Genomic DNA, 20,678 nt, shown 5'->3' with positions numbered 1-20,678 from the left:
GACACTGTAATGGCACTTTCACATCCCCATCCAGGGCTGGTTTTGCTTCTTCTGGGCTGTAGCATAAAATAACTGCAGTTCTGAAAACATCTTACTTTTGCTGGCAGATTGCTGATCTGTCAGCAAGTCCAGAAGAGGTGGACAACTCCAGTGCCATATAGATGTGCCACACAGAGGTGCTTCGTTTGTGTCTTAAAGCAGCCATTCCACACCCCCTCTTGGCAGTAGGGCTAGCTTATCTCTCCAGGGCTCTGGTGTAGGTGAAATGAGCAGCAGAGCCATGGCTGCCTTGCTGTCCTAGAAAACTACCTTTGTCCAGGCCTAAAGTCAGTTCTGCAGCTGCTACACACATCCCTGGGCCCATTAAATCAAGGACTTTGCGGTGTATTCATCGCAGTGCAGTTCATTTGCATGCATATTGGCTGTGCCCTGTGCATAGCAAAGTGCTCTGAAAGAAACCCAGGCAGCTTCCTTGTCCTGCCTGGTTCAGGAAATGCGGACAGAGAATCACGAGGGGTGAGCAGGACATTGGAGCATCCTAGTGTGTGGAGAGAAAAGAGGGCTGACCAACATGGCCTGCTAGGGTAAGAGGCCCTGGCTACCTGTCAGTATAATGCTCTCAGGGCTGCTCACACAAAATAATCCTGGGGCAGCTTCTCAGGTTGAGGAGGCAGATGGCTTTCCTGTCCCGTGGACACAAATCACGCCCTTAGCCAGCTCCGACGCTTGCTGACAACTTGAACTGCCATCTGTGGGCATAGTTATCCAGACACTAGGACTGCTCTGCCTCTCTTAAAATAGCTGCTCCATTTTAAAGACAGAGATTTCAGAAGTGTTTCTTGTTCCTGAGCATTGCATGCCCCAAGGAGGAATGGGTCACAATTCTGGATATATATTAGGCAACAGTTCGTAAAAATGAAAAGCGGTCAATTTGTGAAGCAGAGGTTGTTTCTGAGAATCACCATTTGTGAAGAAGAGCCACAGAAAGGATATACATTTCTAAAATAGACATTTAATTGATGCTCTGTGGTTTGCGTCTTGCTCTATGATGGTGAAAACATAACTGGAGCATAAGGCTCAGTGCCTAAGTGAGAGAATGTCTGAGACCCAGGTGCTTTCCTACACGTTATTGTATTTTATTTCTAATCTTGATCTCCTTTGTTTCTTTCCATCCGGGATGGAGCAGCGCCACTGGACTACTTTGCTTGCTGCGGCAGGAATGCAAATTGGTGATGGATTTTGAACTGGCTGGTAAGCAAGAATGTCTACAGGGTAAGACTGGGTGCAGTGCAGAGGTTTCCCCACCCTTGTGGTGGCTGGAGATGCTACACCCCCAGAGCATGAACCAACGCCTTATAGCTATCTTTGCTTGGGCTCCCAGGGTGGTTTAATGTACCACACTTCTGTACAGCACAACCATTTTGTAAGCTCAAAGCAGTTCTGCTTACTGATGTCCTTGTGGTGGATGTGGTACACAAGGATTAGTTTTATTGATTATCATTAAAATGTTGTCTCTGCTTATTTTTGCCCATTACAAAGAATGTTCTGCTGGCTAAAGCCAAATAAAACGTTTTGTACCATTTCACCTAGTTAGCTGCAATAGCCTTGACATAAATCCTTTGTGATTTCCCTACAGCATAGCTTTTTCCGCCTTCTTAGACTCCCCAGGCAGGGCACTAGCCCAAGGATTTTGACTGCAACAAAGGGGGTGAGTTCCCAAGTATCACTTCAATTGCTTTCACGAGGAGGAAAGAGGAAAAAGAAAAGAATAAAAAAAATAATCCCACTTTCACTTTGGCCTAACTGACAGCATCTAAACTTGTGTCAATTAAAGGCTGCTGCTGCTGCTGCTGCTGGTAGCCAAAGATGACAACATTGTGGTGGGGGTGGAGGAATCAGGCTCAGTGAATGCACGGTAGGTTTCTATATGCAGTCAGCTTTCTCTTATGCAATTGCAATACAATTCACCACTTCAGCTACTCCACAACTACTCCTTTGGCTGAGGAAATGCCGTTTATACAAATAAGGTCTGTAGAGCATCATTGCTGACTCTTTAAGAGCTCCAGTAACTTGGCTAGGAAGTGGCACTTGATGAAGCATGTCCTAAGGGTGTCCTTCACACACTTTCTTGGGTGACACACTTCATCTTTTCACACTCCACTTCACAGGAGCATTCATGCATTGTCCAGCTGAGCCACGCATTTAGACAGGCTACCTGCCATGATGTAAGATAAGTAATTTTAATGATATGTGTGAGCAAACTTTCAACTTTTTTTTTTAATCTTACGATGTCTGTGCTGAAGAAGAGTTGCTGCTGAGAAAAAATTATAATTATTCTGGCAAGAATACTTATCTAGCACAAACTAGTTCTTCAGTAGATGAAGTTTTTGCAGCCTCCCCTTATTTTTTAATGTAGCTGCAGCTTTTGCTTTTAATATAACAAGGCTTCCTAAAGTGCATGTTCTGAGTCATTAGCAGCTCATTACAAATATCAAATATTTAATAAGAAAATTTACTCCCAAATTAACCCAAAGAAAAATCTAGTGGTCCAGAAATACTCTCATTAATCATAGTTTAGACCATGCCCATCCTAGAAATCAAAAGTCATGAATTAGCCTTGTCCTGCTCCCTCCAAACGATGGCTTAAAATTCAGAAGTAATTTTTTTGTCGTTAAGAAATACAGTCTGAATTATTTTGTTTACCTGGTGGTAACTTGACACTGTACCTCATACTTGGATCATGTTTTTAACTATGATTTTAAATCCCCATGATGGCTGCAGATTTCCTGTTTAAGGAAAGCCAAGATTCTCCCACACCTAACTCCATTTTGGGTAAAGAAATAAATTTTGTTTCTCTGCTAAAACTGCAGGTGTTGGCCACAGTGAATACAGGTGGTACGTTTCAAAGGCAGCCTTTGAATCTATAGAATCAGGTAATACATTGGATCGATTGTGTAATTTTATCTTCGTATGCCTTTCAATTTACTTTTTTTGTTTCTTAAAGATTCTTGCCAGAGAAATACTTTTTCCCCTTGCATTTAGGATTTTGCATCTTAAATATTGTTTCTACTGGAGTGCTTCAGTGACAATTTTAAGATTTTGGTACACCACAATACACCAGGGTTAAAAATGCAGCCAAATTTTCTGATACAATAGCAGAAAACTTAGCCCAAAAGCTTTATAAAAAGACCTTAGGAAACTCTCAGATAAAAAAATTGAAAGATCACAAGTTTAATACAGAACAGACACTTTAAATGTTCTCATAGCTGAAGCCTGCACAATTGGACTGTTGTGAATTAAAAGTTTGGCTCTCTAATCATAAAAAAAAAAAAAAAAAAAAAAAAAAAAGAAAAGAAAGAGCCATGCATCCTTGCAATAAAGCATTTCCAGATTTCCAGTATAATTTTTTTCAGAGGTTTCCTTGACAAAGTCTATCATATTATCTTACCCTGGGATTTCCATGATCTTTAGGTGTTATCTTTAGAGGCACTACACAAGAAATCTTGGCTCAATCCACACTGTGAAGGGAAGAGAGCCTGGGAACACCAAACCATGTCCTCTTGACTTCCAACCAGCCTTGGTGTCAGCTGCGGGCTGGATGCGACGTGTCTGCCCCGGGCTGGAGGGACAGGCAGGCAGGCTGAGCCCCCCATGTCCAGCATGCACGGGCCCTCCCTGCCTCCACGGGGCTCCAGGGCATATGTGCAAGCATGGAGGCCGTGGCTTGGTGGTCAGAGCAGTCCTGGACAGCCAAGCACTGCAAGGTCCGCATCACCCTTGGCTTCCCAGGGCTATCCCTCCATAAAAAACTCACCTGGCTTTAGTTGTACCAGTGTCGTTAGATACAAGCCTCATATAGAAGCGTGTGGGCATGCCAAAGGGTGCTTTATCCAGCATTGCCTGGGGAGAAGGAGGATGCCCATATAACTCCCTGCTAGGCTGCTTTAACTCTATTGGTAAAGCATTGCACTTCAGCACAAAACCTGTGTGTAAGCTATGCCTAAATTTGGAAGGGGGTGGGGAGGGGTGATCTGCACATCTACATGTGCAAAATAAGTTCTTATCACCTGCTGCCTGCAAGCCATGCACACCCCCCTCACATCCGAAGGCCCAGTTTTGTCCTGTGGTTTCCCCAAACACCCTCCCTCCCTGCATCTTTGTATGTTGCTGTTACTCAAACAGGAACTGTTTGTGTTTGCAGCCTTTAGCAGATGATGCAGTTCTTTTATCTCCCTTTGGCATCTCCCTGCCAGTTGCCAATGCAGCCATGTACGCATCTGAGAGCGAATTTTCTAGGACAGCACTGTGAGGCAAAACGCTTTCCCTATTTGTTTTCTCTCTCCTTTCATCCTAGCTCCTCCTGCCTCCTTCTCCGAGCCCTTTTTTATATCCTCGTCCCCTTTTGCTGGTCTCTGTCTGCAAAACCAAGCTGGTACTTGTTGCTGGTGCTGGGACCCTGTGTAGGTCAACCTTTGTGAGTCACAAATCTGCGCTGTGGTGGCCCTGCAGCTGCTTCTTGATGCAGGAGGGCAATCGGTCTGATCATTTCTTGTGCCACTCACCCCTGCCTCTCTTCTGCTTCCTTGAGAGATACCAGAAGTGCCATGCCGTGCCAGCCCACCTGGCTGCAAGCTGCACAAAAATCCCTGGCTCGTCAGGCCAGGAACCCAAAATGACTTAGAGACCTTCCCATTCAGTGCCTCCTTCATGACCACACAGAGCCATGAGCATGGGGCTTGTCCTGGGAAGCGCTTCTGCACAGTGCTCTTTCAAGCAAAAGTCCCACAACCCACAGGACTGCAATTTAAAATGTCACTCAGAAATGTTCTGTGACTGCAGATGGAGGAGGGAGCTGGTGTCTTGCAGCTGTGGGATTGCTCTAAAAGGCTGTTTTGTCCACAGTGAGACTTCTTACCCTCTCCAGAGCTGCAGGTCCATACAGCAGTTACTTCCCCAGTGCCATCACCAGTGGAAAAAATGTTGAATGATGCAGAGCTGTCCTCCTTGTCACATTCCTGCTTGACTTGCTTAGGTGCTTTCAAAACCCCTGTGAGCCCCCCACTCATTGCTTTGTACAGCCCTCAGCACTAAAAATCAGTCTTGGCATGACCCTCAGTACTTTTCCTACCAGTTATCAATAAGAGAAATGGAAACCAAATCCAAATCTTCACCCCCATCAGAAACCTCAGCCGCAAGGCTGTCCTACCGTTTCATATGCTGCTTTTGTTTTTGAACCTTTAGACCTGTGACACATCCTCTACAAAGGTTAAATTCAAAATTAGCTGCACGAAGCATAGAAAGGAAAGTCTGTCTCTCAGCGTATAGTCCCCAGCCCCCTACAAAACAAAATGGAAGTGTCTCTGGTTCAAGGCAGCCTACACAACAGCAAGCTGCAGGAGCTGTAAGCTATTATTTTAGCTCCCAAGGAAAGTAATTACTATAGCAACCAACACAACGAAATGCCTTTTCGGCTGCTACTGAGACGCAAACAACTTGCGCACAAAGGCACATTTGAAACGTGCTGTGAAAAGTGTTCTCGAGTAGCTGTGTTTTTTGAAGAGCTTTATAAAACGTGCATAGCTGGCTCCTGATAAATGACTACTAGAATAACAGCAAGCAATTGTACTGTGCCATGATCCTCAAATAACCTAATCAATGGCTCAGTATATTTGCCCCTGAAGAGATGAAGCAAAAAAAATGCAGGCTCCATTTTAAGCCTGTGTGCTGGGAAATACCCAGCAGAGCTGAAGATACATTCAATAAACAGAGAATAAAATGGTGGGGGGAATGTCTCCCCTTTTGTTCAGTATACTGATGCAAACTCCCTGGAGGCTTTAGTGCTAACTCATCCCCTTGGGCTTACACAAAACTTGTTGGGAAAAGGGGATTTAATTACAGCCTTGTAATGCTGGAGGGTTAACAAGTGATGTCTGTGTTCTTTTCTGTGTCTGTACAGCAACCAGCCCAAACAGACCCCATCTCCAGCTGCAGTGCTGGGTACCTTACTGTTGCTATCAGTGAATAAGGAAGCTTCTTGGGCAACAGCAAGCTGTAATCATTGGCCATTGCTTAAGTATTACAGCATTTGGAATGTCTCTGTCACCTTCAAATCAAAATGCCGCCATTGTAGTAACAGCTTGATAATTTCTGGGCTCTATGTGCAAAGCTGCACCATTTTATGGTGCTGAGACAAACAGCTTAGGTTCCCCAAAACAAGCAACCTGGCCCAGGAGTACTGTACGAAGATTCCCCAGAGGGCAGATACAGACATGTCACCTATTTCAAGGATGGTGAGTGGCATTAACATCACACTCCTGCTCCATTACACAAGGCAGCTCTGCTGCAAATGGGGGTTATGGATCTGCGTAACTCAGAACAGAGTTGGATCCTGTGAATGAGTGTCATGTTGGAAGAAAAAGGCAAAACTCATCTGTTGAGATAAAGACAGTTTACTGGGACAGCAAAGGGAGAGGAAAATAACAACAGTACTTACAACAGAATATACAAAATGCATGATATACAATGCAATTTCTCACCTGATGAGCAACCGGACATTCAGCCCATCCCAGACCTGCCACTGCTCCCTGACTAGCCCCCTTTATATACTGAGCATGATGTCATATGGTATGGAATACCCTTCTGGCTAGTTTAAGTCACCTGTCCTGGCTGTGTCCCCTCACAGCCTGTTGTGAAAATTAACTCTATCCCAGATGAAAACCAGGACAGTGGGCACAACACATCCCTTTCACAAACCTGAATTGCCTTTTAAGATTTTTTTTTTTCATCAGTTGAGTCCTAAAGTCTTGCTCAGGGTCCAGAATAAACTGAAAATCACAGCTGAGTTTAAAACAAAGACAAAATTAAGGAAGGAAGTGTAGTGATGTAATTTATTACAGAAGTGTCTTAGGACCAACCAAAAAAGGATCTTGTGATAGCACGTACTGCACAACAGGGAGTTTTGGTTGACTCTGGCCTTTTAAGTAAAGTCACTTTATTTTGGATTAAAGAAAAACATCTGAAAAAAAGCACAAAAATAAAGTATCCATAAGAAAATGGCACAGGCACGTGTAAAATCCGATGCCCCACTTCTGTCTTGCAAAATAGTAGCTGCCCCACAGGCACCTGGAATTTCCAGGCTGCTGATCCCAGGGAAATAAATTATCCTCTGTAATTTTTCTCATAACAAGTTTATTTTCTGACAGTAATTGACAGTGCATTAAATGGCTCCCTCTCAAAAAAAAAAACAAAACAAAAAACCCCAAACAACAACAACAAAAACCCCAAACCCTGAACTGTTCTTTTTCACAGTGTGCCTTTTTATTAGCTTTTGGTGGGGGAAAGACAGGACCATTCACTCACAGGCTGACTTCCCAGTTTGCCTTTGCTACTAAACAGAAATCTCTTGCCTGGTTTAGAGAAGCTGGGGCCAGGCTTCTGAGCAGCACATAACCTGCCTTCACGCCATGCCTCTGCTATACCTTCAGGGTCACTCTCTGTGGTAAAGCGGGTGAATCCTTGTTCCTCACAAACATTTTGGGGTTTGGGTTGCAAGAGACTGCTGCAGTACCTTTTCGGTGAGAGCGAGGGGAGATACAGAGAAGAGAGTTGGTGCACTGCAGAGCCACAAGGCAGAGAAGTGAAACCAAAGTCTTGGAGATGTGCAGCACACTTCTCTGAACACTCACGAGCTGTGGAAGTGTTCTGCTGCCAATGCCAGGCATGTTCAGCCCTGGTACTGTGGTTTTCTTCTGGGAAAAAAGACGAGAAAAATGCAAGGAGCTTGCATTTGACTCTCACTGTAAGCACCACTCAATGCCACAGTGAGTAAATGAATGATAAAAAAGAAAATCCAGTGTAGTGAGATGCTGGACACGACTTGCTTGTATCCTACCTCTTCCCCTTGTCACCCTCCCCCATTCACCAGAGGCAGACAGGCAGGACACATGCAAAGGCGAACTATGTGAAATCCTCTAGGTAATGAAGCAGAACTCTTGAAACACCTTGCTCAAATTGGGATGTAGTGATCAGACAAGGGGTAATGGGTTTAAACTAAAAGAGGGTAGATTTAGATTAGATGTTAGGAAGAAATTCTTTACTGTGAGGGTGGTGAGGCACTGGAACAGGTTGCCCAGAGAAGCTGTGGAGACCCCATCCCTGGGGTGGTTGGATGAGGCTTCGGGCAACCTGGTCTAGTGACGGGTGTCCCTGCCCATGGCAGGGGGGTTGGAACTAGATGATCTTTGAGCTCCCTTCCAACCTAAACCGTTCTGTGATTCTATGATTCTATAAATCCTGAAGCTGACATTGTTCCACTGCCCTTACTCTTTTGTGCAAGATTCAGTCTTGTGCAAGCTGGTTTCTTTTCTGGTTTATCTGTCAGCTTGAGAAGTGGGTGGATGGCTCATGAACAGATTTGTCTGTGGTATTTGCTTTTGCACCTGCACAGTCTTAGATGTCACTGGAGCTTGAGTGATCTTGCAGCTGTGAAGGTATGTGAGAAAATGTGTGCATGATTATTGTATCATCAGACAAAGAGTTGGATCTGGACCTTCTCTGGTGTGAATCAGAGAAGTAAATCAAAATGGCAGCTCCTGTCATGTTAAAAAAACTACACCTTAATGAAAACCTGTCTTTGCGAAGCAGAAATGCTTCCTATGTCTGGAGAAGCACATTAAGAGACAGGTGTTGAGGGAGCCAGGGTCCTAAGCAGCAAGCTTCTGCACATGAAAACACTTTGTGAATCAATTATAGCTGTGGGTGCCCTGTCTGCCACCTGCCTGGAGCCTTCTTTGCTCCAAAGTTGTGCTGCTCCCCAGCCTGTTTCAAATGAGAGGTGGTATTGATGGGCAGTAAAAAGCACATTTAGTTGCTTTTTTACTTTTTTGTTGTTGTTGTTGTTGTGAAGGTGCAGAAGGAAACACAGGAACAGCCGTTTCTGTTATGCTGCAAACATGAGGCTATCGTTAACAAAGACATTCTGGTTTCAAAACCACCTCGCCTCAGCCCCAGGTGGGAGGTTTGTTTCTGTGGCAGCTTGGGATCCATAGTTTGTCTCGTCTAAAAGCGATTGCTGTGTCGGAAACGAATATTTACCAACCACTGGTTGAGTGATTTGAGTTTTTTTGGTGGCAGTTCTTGGAATTATTGGTTCTTTGAACAAATTCTGAAAATGGGCCCTCATAAGCATGTAACAATGTCAAATTGTAGTCAAGTGCTTTTGCCTTGCTCCTAAACATTGCCAAGAGATGTCAAAAATGTGCACAGACATTAATTAAACGTTGCTAGGGTTTTCCTGTGGACTGAAATTGCCTGCAAATTTCTTCCTGAGACAGAAGAAGCTGATATTTCAAAAGATAATGATTTTTAATGGAGTCTGGGTCAGGGCCGTGTGAATGTGACTTTGAGACTAACACCTGGCCAGCAAATGCCCTGAGCCCGATTTACAGCTCTAGCAGGCGCTGACCTGCCTTGTGCCTCTGGCAGAGGGGCTAAGGGGTGGGGGCATAAAGGGAGAAAACAGCATTTTGTCATGTCATACTTTGCAAGGGCCCTGAAAGCTGCAGCAGTGTAATGAAAATGGGGGAGAAGAGCTGGCAGTGGGGAAGCTCTGTCCTCTGAAAGCCTGGATGTGCAGGCTGGTGGCCGCAGGGCAGCACAAGCCTCAGCAGGTGCAGCCTTGCTCCCTCTTTTCGGCATCCTTCCCTCTCTCCCCCGCCACCTCCAGCTGAGCAGACCCAGAGGGCTGCTGCCCTCAGGTGAAAGCCCTCCCCACCCTCCGATGCATCCCTCCATGGCTGCCGCTTGCTGGCCTGCAGTCTGCCAAGCCAGGGAGTAGCCAATCCATGGCGTAGCCAATCCATGGCGTAACTCCTCCCAGAGCAGGACGCAATCATGTGATTTTTATGACTGCTCTCTAGAACCGTGTTTGCTCTGCTCCCGGCCACCATTGCTTCCTCCTTAGCGTCCTTCCCTGCCACTGCAGCTCCTTGCCGGCGGTGCTGGGGACCGGGTTTTGGGGAGCAATGACGGAAGTTAAGAGAGAGGTGTTCGGGCAGATGCCCCGGGAGGAAGGAGGAGGAGTGGTGGAAAAGTTCGTGTTAAAGTCAGACAGCGTGAAAGTGGAGATCCTGTCCTTAGGGTGCATAATCGCCGCTCTGGAGACGAAAGGCAGGGATGGGGAATTTTCAGATGTTGTCCTAGGCTTTGACACTTTGGAAGGTGGGTCTAAATCTATTTCTTTAAAAAAAAAAAAATTTTTTTTAAATCAGGCAATTTAACCAGTGTTTTCTGGTTTATTGGCACACTGCATGATTTGCTTCTAAGGGTCCCCTCCAGATCATGGGCTGAATAAATACAGCTCCAGCTACTTGTCCTGGGCTCAGTGGTGGACAGGGAATGGGGACACTGGTGGCCTCAGGTCACAGTGTGCCCCTCTAGCAGGGCAGCTCCGTGTCACGCTTTGGCAGTGACAGAGGCCTTTTCTGGAAATCTGCAAAGACTACAAGATCCTATCAGGCTGTTTTAATCAAAGGTGTGCATGACTAGCAAGCTGTGTGCCCTGTGAAACACTAGGACCGCAGTCACCTATTTAGTACTGGGGGGAAGCAGAGAGAAACACCCCTGAGTCCATAAGCACACCTAGAGACCACCTATCCTGTCCCAATCTTTCTCTTTAACCGTGCGATGTTTTTCTGGCCAGGTTACACGAGGAAGCACCCCTTCTTCGGTGCTGTTGTGGGGCGTGTTGCCAACAGGATTGCGAAGGGGAGGTTCACCGTGGATGGCAAGGAGTATCAGCTGTTCCTCAACAATGGGCCCAACAGCCTGCATGGAGGAGCCAGGGGATTTGACAAGGTGAAAATCAGGCTGGGGGGAGGGGGTGTCCCCCCAGTGTCCTCTGGCACACAGCCTGTGGGATTGTGGCAATGGGATATGATGTCTTCACTCCCAACCCTGCAGGGCTTTCTGGTAGTTATTGAGTTGAATCAGCTCCCAGAAAGTGGTGTGAGTGCAGGACTGGAGGGAAGCAAGACCCTGTGAGCTTCTGGGTTGGCTTGTCTTTGCCCAGGTGGCTTGGCAGAGCTCACTTGTGCATTCTTGGATGCCATGCAGAGGGTTGCTGTGCTTCCTCTGCGTTACTGCAGCCCTGAGGCCTTGTGAGCTCAATTCTGACGGGGTTGTCCTGGCACGAGATGCTGTTCCCAGAGAGCATGGGTTGGGACATGGTGGTGAGGGCCCAGCCTCGTGCACAATGGAGGGTCCTGAGGCACCAGCCGCACCGTCCTGGAGGAGGTGCTGTAGCCCCTGCAGTGCCCAAAGGCAGTTTCCCGGGGAACAGTGATCCATGCAGACTCACTTGCGCCTGAGGCTTCAAGGCTGTTACCTGCCCATAGCTCCTCCCAGAGTCAGGAAGTCCTGGGTTTGCAGAAAGTGAGTATCACTGCTGCTTGCTTTTGACAGCGCTCCCAAATACAGGGACAGCAGGGTGGTGTGAGTTCAAGTGTGGTTATTGCATTACCCCCTTCAGTGCCATTTTCATCCCAGTGACAGCATAACCCGGGCTCTTGCTCTGACTCACAGCAGTAGGTGACTAGATCAGGCCTGCAAAATGCCCCAGCATCACTGTGTCCCCTCCCCAGCCCTTTTCTGTGACCTTTTCCTGACCACAGGGCACTCATCCCTTCCTATCTTCTTCCAAGAGCTGCTGCTGAAGTCCAGATACCATCAATGCCCTACAAAGAGCAGCGGAGCATCTCCTCTCTTGAAAGCCTTGCTGATAACCCTGCTGATTGCACAGCAGGCTCAGAAGTCTCTGCTTTCCTGAAGCCTTGGGCTTTGTTGGATCAAATGCATTTGTAACCAGCAAGTAGCTGATCCACTGTTTCCCCAGAGAAACTCATATTCACGTGCTGGTGCAGCTGCTTTCCTGGGTTAATCATTTGTTTCATGAAAGGACATCCAGGCTGATGGGGCAAAAGTCAGAGTGTCTGGAAAAAAGCTCACTTCTGCGCAGCGTGGACTGGCATCAGATTGGGATCAAATGCTCCTCAGCAGCCTTAGAAAAAAAGGGAGTACTGGAGTGACTTGACTGTTGTACCCCCAAAGAGGACAATTTAGTTTCTGTATATGCCCTGACCCCCTGCGAGCTGGAGCTGGAAACTCCTTTGCATCCAGGGCTTCCAGGCTGTCTTCTGCAGATGGGGAACGTGGTCTCTTCTCCTGCCTCTTCTCCTTGCTTGCTGAAGGCATCTCAACTTGGTGGGCACAAGGCAGCAACACCTCCCAACCAGGACTTTGTGTCCTCCGGCCCACGGGGCATGCTTGGGCACCTGCTCAAGACCGCCTCTAGCCAGGTAATAGTCACTGTGCAGAGACCTATGGTCAGCTCTAACAAAAACGAGACATGCTGGCTCCTCGCTGTGACTATCTTGGCCATTTTGTCAGTTTTTCCTGATCTTGCAGACCTCGGTGCTGCAGTCAGAGCATGATCTGATGACAAGGAAGCTTGCAACCATGCTTATGTGGTGGCAATATCTGACCACACTGCTGGGAGACTGGGGGACTTCGGAAAATAACCCTCTTAGCTTTAAAAAACAGTGATATCTGTGTGCTTACTGGCCTTTAAAAGCTTTTTCTTCCAAGAACTTAAATAGAAACTCACTTATAAAACCACAGCGTTCCACAGCAGCGGGAGCTGCAGTTGAACTGCGCTCTGTGCAGGAGGACCTGCTCTGCAGCCTGGTTATCACATGTGACACTCTCAGTTCCTGTGTTTGGTGAAAATGTTGGCTTTTGACAAGTGCCCCAAGTTTGTAATCTCTGCATGGGACATGAAAGGGGTCATGTCAAAAGCATTGTTTGGCCCCTGCCCCTAGATCTGTCCTCTTTGGTTAGATAGTAACTATTCCTAAGGCGCTCCAGAGACTGGGCACCTCACCTCTTGTTGCACATCCATCCTCAAAGGTGCTGAGACATCTGCTTAGCATTGGGTCCACAGCCAGGGTCAAACAGGCTGTCTGGGCAGCTAAACTTACAGTGTGCTGGCTTGCTTCGCTCACCAGCAGGTTCAGCTCCAAACAGAGCCCTGGTCTCTGGCAGGGGCAAGAAATGGGGAGGTCCCAGTTCTCTGGATCAGCACTGATGTGTGGATGTATCTGGCGATACATCTGGTACTAGTTAACTCAACCTCAGCCCCTAAGCAGGAGCTCCCAGGGTGTATTTACATTGTCCTAGAAGCCAGCCCCAAGTTAGCTGAGGGAAGGGCAGCAGCTTGTTGAGGTGATGTTGCACACCAGGAGATCCATGGGAAGGGGAATAAGTCCAGCAGCAGGGCAAAAATCAAACATGTGGCCCCTCTAGGTACGGAGTAACACAGGCAGGGACAGACCCTCATCAGCAAACTGCCTTGTTTGTTTGGCTGCTCATTGGAAAACTTGTTCCCTGCTGCTGGTCCTGACTGACCAAGAGCAGGCTGGTGCTTGTGTTTTCTCCCACTTCTCTTTTTCTTTTTGAAAAAGGAGATATTGGGTTTTAGTCCTTCATAGGGAGAAAAGGATCGTTTGGGCTCTTTTTTTTCTTTTTCTTCTAGGAGTAAGAGCAGGAAAGATGATTGAAAAAAGCTTTGTTTCAGTGTGTCATTCCTTGAGTACCTTTTGTCCCTGGGTTCAGCCCAGCTGGGGGCAGGACAGAAGGGCACCATGTTTTCCATGACTGTCCCACCAACAGCACACTCCTTGCAGGTTCTCTGGAGCCCCCAGGTCCTCCCGAATGGTGTCTGCTTCTTCCGGCTCAGCCCCGATGGTGAGGAAGGCTACCCTGGTGACCTGAAAGTCTGGGTGACCTACACACTCAATGGCGGGGAGCTGGCCATCAACTATCGAGCCCAGACTAGCAAGACGACCCCCGTCAACCTGACAAACCATGCATACTTCAACCTCGCAGGGCAGGTAAGCATGGGATGATGAACCCCGTGGAAGGACATTGTGCAGGGGAAGAAAGTCTGGGGACCTATGGGATGATCCACAGGATCATTGGGACCAACATGCTGGTCTGAGGACACAGTGTGCTTCTGGGGACACAACGATGGGGCTTGCCTCTGCATCATGGGCTACGTGCAGGGACAGGACTGAATCACATAGACCTCAACTGAGGATGCATTATCCCAGTGTGTCATGAACAGAGACATCCCATCATGAATATTAACTCTCCTTTTGTGTGTAACTGTTTCAGGGGACTTTCAGTCTCTCCTGATCCCTTGGGAAGATTACAGAGGAGGTGCAGAACTGGCACGCCCTAATGATGGAGTAGCATTTCTTAGCTGTCTTCTGTGACAACACACTGAACCCTTGTGTGGATGGTGCAGCAGAGTTCAGGGCCTGTAGTGCCAGCCAGTGTCAGTGCAGCACCGAAATACCCAGGCCAAAATGGGGAGGTGAAACATCATGGAAAGGGGATGTGAGGTGGCCAAGGTTGCAGAGTGGGGCAGTAGCAAGATGCAGAGGGCTCCCACACACCAGTCCAGGATTCTGCCAGCTAGGGAACTGTATTGCAGCTGTGTTTTAGTCTCACCCTGTTGATAACTGGGCTTGGAGGCAAAGGATCTGGGAAATAAAAGGTTGCTGGTCCGAGCAATAGGATGGGACAGTGCAGTCACACTTGGATGTGAGACAAAGACCCTTAAAACTGTTAGTGAGAGACATCCCAGCCCCTCCATGCAGGAGGTCTGCTCAGGCTGATGCCCTAATAAAGGCTGTGCAGTTGTTAGTTTATCCTCCATTGTTTCTCCCAGCAGTACAGTAATATCAACACCTACAGCATGCAACTCAGGTGTATTTCCAGAGGAACAGGAGACCGTTGGGCATGAAATTGCTGCTCAGATTAGACAGTCATGTGCAGGCTCAACTTTGATCCTGCTCCTCTTCCAGCTCAGCAGGTTCCCTGCCAGCATCCCCGAGGCCGCGGGAGAGGAAGAGGAGTGCAACCCCCCCGCACTGCAGGAGATGAGCCAGGAGGATGGGTTGTGCTTCCCCACACTTGCTTCCTTCCCCTTTTGCCTGCTGCTGTGTTCTCAGCACCCAGCATGTTTTGGCTAGTTGATCTGCAGGGTGGTAGTGGTTGATGAGGTACAAGTTCAGACTGATAGTCTCAGCCCTGCAGGATTTACAGCTCCAAAGTTCCATGCCGGTTTTTGCCTGTGCTGGTACCTTTGTCCTGTGTCCAGGGTCAAGGTGGGATGACAGCCAGGAGGTCCCCCAGGCACTACCAGATCAGTTGTATTACCACCATGGGCAGTGACTTCCTGGATGTGCTTAGGGCTGCTTGAATGGTGGAAGGCCCACAGCAGGAATCCCAGTATTTCCCATCCTCCTGCAGGGCTCACGGGATATCTACGACCACGAGATTTCTATTGAAGCAGATTCCTACCTGCCTGTGGACAACACCAAGATCCCAACTGGTGGGTGGTGCGACACCCGCGGCAAATGGTGGGGACGGTTTTACAGATGAGTGTTTGTGGGTATTGGGGAACAGCACTGTTTGGCAAGGGGGACACACCAGGACCCAAGAGACCCCAAGCGCAGCAGGACCTTCACCCATGGGGACAGTCACACAGCACCTGAGCAGAGTGGGCAGAGCCAGGTGCTGGTAACAGGGTCCATCACTAGCCCGAGACCTGGAGAGGGGGTGGGCCAAGAGGGGGTGGTCTGTCCAGGGGGTGCAGGCAGGAGCAGCAGGAGATGGGGCCAGAGGCAAGTGGGATGTGAGGCTGCAACATGGGTCCAAGGGGCCCATCCAGGGGACAAGCTACCTATGACACAGGAACAAAGCATGTCCATCCAGGCCTGTTTGGCCAGCATTTCCCTGCAGGTCAATCCATTGTTCCCAGGGCCAGTGGGGCCATCAGAGAGGGTCGCTCAGAACTTTAAGAGCTGGGATTGGCCTGGGATTTGCCTGATTTGCTTCCTCCAGCAGTGTTCAGCTTTATCACACTTCTCTACTGGGATTTTTCACATGATATCAAAGTCTTACTTCCACAGATCTTATTTCCATAAGATCAGCCCATGCTCAAAGTCCACAGAAAGCAGGAGAATTAATTTCTTAAGCCTCAGTAAAATATGGGAGATGCAAGCAGCATGCTCCAGGCGCAGGGCTGCTGTTGATAAATGCAATGGCACAATGGGACATGGTCAGACTCCCTGATCTGGAGGGCAGCTCCCAGGCCCAGCACTGAGCTCTAGAGCTGCTGGGATCTCTGGTGCTCAGGAGCCCAGCATAGTCCTTCCCTGCGAGAGCTGAGCCAGCAGTCCCCTCATTGGGGTGGGAGAGCTGGCACTACTGGCTGGGAGGCTGAAGACACAAAACCAACACTTTTCTTTCCTGTCTTTAATGTCCTGCAGGGCTGAAAGAGGAAAACCAGTTAAGGAAAACAGCATGTTTAGCATGCTAAGCAGGTTAATTAAACAAAGGTGGTATTGCTGCTGTCTCCAGCCTCAACATGGAGAAGAGAGCTGGCAACCTCTTGCACCCAGTCTTGATTCAGGGGGTAAAAATGAGAAAACAGGGCTTTCTGGGTTTTTTTTGGTTTTCTTGGGTTTTTTTTTCCCACCACTTCCACTCTGTTCCTCCCCATAAACAATCGAACAGCTAAGTTAAATAATCGGAACAAGCTGGGACAGGGAACACGTTCCCCGTACCTGCAGGAGAGCCAGCACCTGACATGCACTTGACAATGGTCCCACTGCTAACAAGGGGGCACCTTGCTTTGTGAGGCTTGGCTCCAACCCTCCCACCACACTGCTCCAGCACCCACTTTTCATTTAGCATAAGCGACTGTGCTGAGTTGCAGTAAGAGTTGATCTAATTGCAAAATGAATCTGATACCAAGTTTTATTGTTTTTAAGAATGAAAAGCATTACTTAAAAAAACCCAAACCTGCATTTGGCCTATTTTTTGAAAAATCTAAAATAGATTAAAATAATCAAAATAATAATCAAAAAAGCAGACTTCCAGACTTGCTCCTAAATGACGGCTTTTCATCCAGCCCGACTGGCTTAGAGGAGTGGAAGCTGTCAGAGTGCAGATGCTGAGACATGGCGGGCAAGGGCGATGGGACGGTGCTGTGCCATGCTGGAGGTCCCTGGAAGACAGAGTAGTGACGGGAGCACCAAGCAGCCGGTCTGGGGCATAAATGCCGGGAAGTCTGTGCTCCAACAGAAGAGAAACTGACTGTGCGGTGGGATGTGTGCCTGAGGGCTGCGTGAGCCCACAGGGTGGTTTCTGGTAAGCGTAGGCTTGCTGAGCTTTGCTGGAAATGGCAGGGCTTGTTTCCCTGATGCTCTTGCAGGGCTGCTTTGCTGAGTGCACCTTCTGACTTCAGGAGGGAGAGGAAGAGAGGCTTTAAAAAGCAAGGCGGGGGGGGGGGGGGGAGGGGAAAGCAAGCAAGTTTTTTAGCTCAGGTGTCTGCTAAAACCGGAGTTACATGTGTGTTCATGAACCAAAAGCGCTGTGCATGCATGCATCGGCTTGCCCCTCAAGGAGCGGGTCTCCCAGTCCAGTTGGCTTTTGCTCAGCTTGGTATGTCATGCCTGGGCTCAAGCCAGGGAAGAGCTTAAGGCTGTACCAAACCCACTTCCCTGCTTCTCCCCACTGCTTTCCCCATGGAGCTGTTTCACACCTTAATTGCAGCTGGCTTACTGCCCCTGCTTTTTGCAGTTCCCTCTTGGTGTTTTGGGTAAACATAGCCTTTGAAGCTGATAAAACTGTGCATAGTCTTAGCCCTGGGGTGAAGACAAGATTTGTGCAACTATTAAAGACAGAGCCGTTGTGTGCCTAAATCAAAAAAAAATTTTTTCAAGGTGTTTTTCCGCCCCACAGCTGAATTCAGTAGACACGCTCCTTTTAGATAGGATCAGAAGCCACAGAAACTTGCTGTTTGTCAGGTGGAGATTGATGTTTCTCAAGGTTTGCAGAGCAGAACTGGTGCAGAGCTGCAGCCAAGCTGGGCCTGCGACTGCAGCGAGCAGAGCACAGCACATGGGGCTGGCAGCTGGGCCAGGATGCCCATGTGCCGCCATCCCCAACACTGGCAGCTGCCTGCTGACCCTTGGAAACCTCTGCCTTTAGGGAGGGGTAGAAAAATGTGACCTTGAGGAAAAATCCCCTCCCCTGCCCTTTCTCTCTCACCTCCCCCATGCAAAACCCCTTGCCTTTGGGTTGGGATGGCTGTGTTTCACACTGTTGTTTAGTGTGTCTTAGGGTTGTTCTCGCTGCAAGAGCTCTATCACAGGATGCTGCATCCCCACATCAGGACTTAAAAAAAAAGACTTGTGAGAAAATGCTGGATTTATGGTCTCAAACCCCTTTTTCCCAAAACAATGCCCTGAGGCAGGAGGGGACTGGTCCTAGAATACACCCCATATTCACCATGCCAGCAGGTGGGCCACCTTCATGGCCATCTCACGGATGGCTGTTCAGAGATCTGGGAGGATTCTTTTATTTAGAGAGAGGGAGAGATAGTATATGTATATAAATCTTACACATATATAAATATTAATAGCTAATAAGTTTTTGGTTTACATTAATTAGCTTGTATCATTACATTACAAGCCTGCCCTCTTGTTTTCTGGCTCCTTGGCTTTGCTGTGTCCCAGCTAAGCACAGCAGTGTCCCCGGGGGCTGCCAGCTCTGCTGGGGGACAAGGTGGTGATGTCCCTGCCTGAGTCACAGCGGCCACAGGACAAGTTTGCTCAAAGCAGGGCACCGCAATGAGACAAGGATGACAAATAGCTGAAAAGCCTCAGCTCACCAAAGCGAGGGATCTCAGCTCTGTGCAGGGGCCAGTGCCGTGGGTGTTTGCTGGCATGTAGCTGAGTGACTGACATTGCTGTTCTCACCCAGGGGAGGTGGCCACCGTGCAGGGCACCAGCTTCGATCTCCGGCAGCCCGTGGAGCTGGGGAAGCACTTGCAGAAATTTTGCCTCGACGGCTTTGACCACAACTTCTGCCTGCAGCAGGCACAGGCTCGACGCCTTGTGGCCAGGTAGGCTGGGACCCCGACAAGGGTTCCCCACCCCTGGAGCCGCAGGGCACCCGTTCGGTGAGCCCTGCGGCATCCTCCACCGGCATCTCCCCAGGGCTTGCCACCCGCCCACTGGCAGGGCCATGGAGGTTCACACCACCCAGCCTGGCATCCAGTTTTACACTGGGAACAACCTGGATGGATCCCTGAAGGGCAAAGGCGCCGTTGCGTACCTGAAGCATTCAGCTTTCTGCCTGGAAACCCAGAACTGGCCCGATGCTGTCAACAAGGTGAATTGTCCCCCTACCCCTGGGAGCTGCTCAGGTCCTGTGGCAGGAGACCATACCGCCACCACCCATGTTCTCTGGGGCATTACATACATGAACAGAGTCTATTTGGTGAGGGGACGCTTTGTAGATGCCAGAACTGAGGCAGGCACAGGTCACAGCATCCTGCGGCTTTAGGCAGGTGTTGGCCAGTGTGGTGGGGACTGGCCCCATGCAGTCCAGCTTCCCAAGGGCACGGGGTCTAGAGCAGAAGACCCCACCGGGCCTGGATTCAACAAGGGGGAGGACTCACCCACTCAGCCAGCTGGCAAGTAACAACGGGCGGCTAAATACTGCTGCTGGAAATGTGTGGGTCACCACCCCAGGAAGGCGGAGGGGATGCGGCTGTGCCCTCATGACTCTTTCTGGTCCTGTGGTGTGCGCTCACAATCAGTGACGTGCTGCTGCCTCTCCCCAGCCCCACTTCCCCAATGCACTGCTCCGGCCGGGCGAGGAATACAATCACACCACATGGCTCTTGTTCAACGCTGCCTAAGGAAAGCGGATGCTGACTCCTACCACCAAGAAGGGTAAGTTCCTCTAGCAGGTTAGCCAGAAATCCTGCCAGGTGCCGAATGGCACTTTCAAACTACCCTGGCTGATGCATCCCATTTGGGAGCTTTTTTTTCCTCCTCTGTGGTTTTCACCTGTGGCTTCTGCTGGCTTTTAACTCCTGTCACCACCTCTGCCGCTATCTGGTCTGTGCAAAGCTCTCACCCTCTGTCCAGCCTCACCCTGGGCATTAGGTTTTGTTTCGCAGTAAAAAATGCACTGAAAACACCTTGATAAGGACATGGCATGTCACAGCTCAAACTACAGCAGGGGAATAATCCGGTAATATTCATGTGAAGCACACGGGAAGGCTGATAAAGTTGTGGTTGTTCGTTACAACATCAGCTATTCCCAGCAAAGTGCTCCGAGCTGCGCTGGCTGTTGCTCTCTCCCCACCACTGACCTGCCCCACAGCTCAGTGTCAACTCATCAAAGGGTGCCCTGCCCTTCCCATGCTGGGCAACAGGGCAGCCCTGACAGCCCAGCCGCCAGGTCTGACACCAGATGTCATTGTGATGGCACGTGTACGCACTGGTCACACAGAATGGCTTTGTGGAGGACAGCATGCTGGGATTATCCAACCAGCAGCAATAGCAGCACAAGAGCATCTTCTGCGCTATGCCTTGGCTGCTGAAGTGAAGCAGGTGCATCCATCTATATTCCTGAATGTACAACTGCAGGAGGAAAACTATCAATCATCTTCATGTTGTGTTTCCATGTGAAATATCCCCAAAAACCTGTATCAGGGGCCTGTCTGATGAAAACCTCCACATTTCTGAGGTTTC

The 20,678-nt window shown here is 48.8% G+C and overlaps 1 protein-coding gene across 3 annotated transcripts in view; it reads left to right on the top strand.

Moving 5' to 3' along the window:
- GALM (galactose mutarotase) overlaps window positions 1-20,678 on the top strand; it is a 30,743-nt gene that overhangs the window by 7,024 nt on the left and 3,041 nt on the right. The window contains exons 2-8 of one of the 3 annotated variants that reach the window (XM_075749589.1): window positions 1,178-1,251; window positions 10,700-10,854; window positions 13,740-13,946; window positions 15,373-15,454; window positions 18,895-19,036; window positions 19,131-19,305; window positions 19,760-19,871. In XM_075749589.1, the coding sequence (XP_075605704.1) occupies window positions 1,233-1,251; window positions 10,700-10,854; window positions 13,740-13,946; window positions 15,373-15,454; window positions 18,895-19,036; window positions 19,131-19,305; window positions 19,760-19,837 (858 nt within the window). In that variant the 5' untranslated portion in view covers window positions 1,178-1,232 and the 3' untranslated portion in view covers window positions 19,838-19,871. Of the gene's footprint in view, window positions 1-1,177; window positions 1,252-9,897; window positions 10,219-10,699; window positions 10,855-13,739; window positions 13,947-15,372; window positions 15,455-18,894; window positions 19,037-19,130; window positions 19,306-19,759; window positions 19,872-20,678 lie in introns of those variants that run through there. The other 2 variants (XM_075749587.1, XM_075749588.1) reach the window with 2 other exon arrangements.

The sequence above is a fragment of the Balearica regulorum genome, chromosome 3, assembly GCF_011004875.1.
Source record: "Balearica regulorum gibbericeps isolate bBalReg1 chromosome 3, bBalReg1.pri, whole genome shotgun sequence".
Taxonomy (NCBI): Eukaryota; Metazoa; Chordata; class Aves; order Gruiformes; family Gruidae; genus Balearica; species Balearica regulorum.
This window is presented reverse-complemented; position numbering and strand designations above follow the sequence as displayed.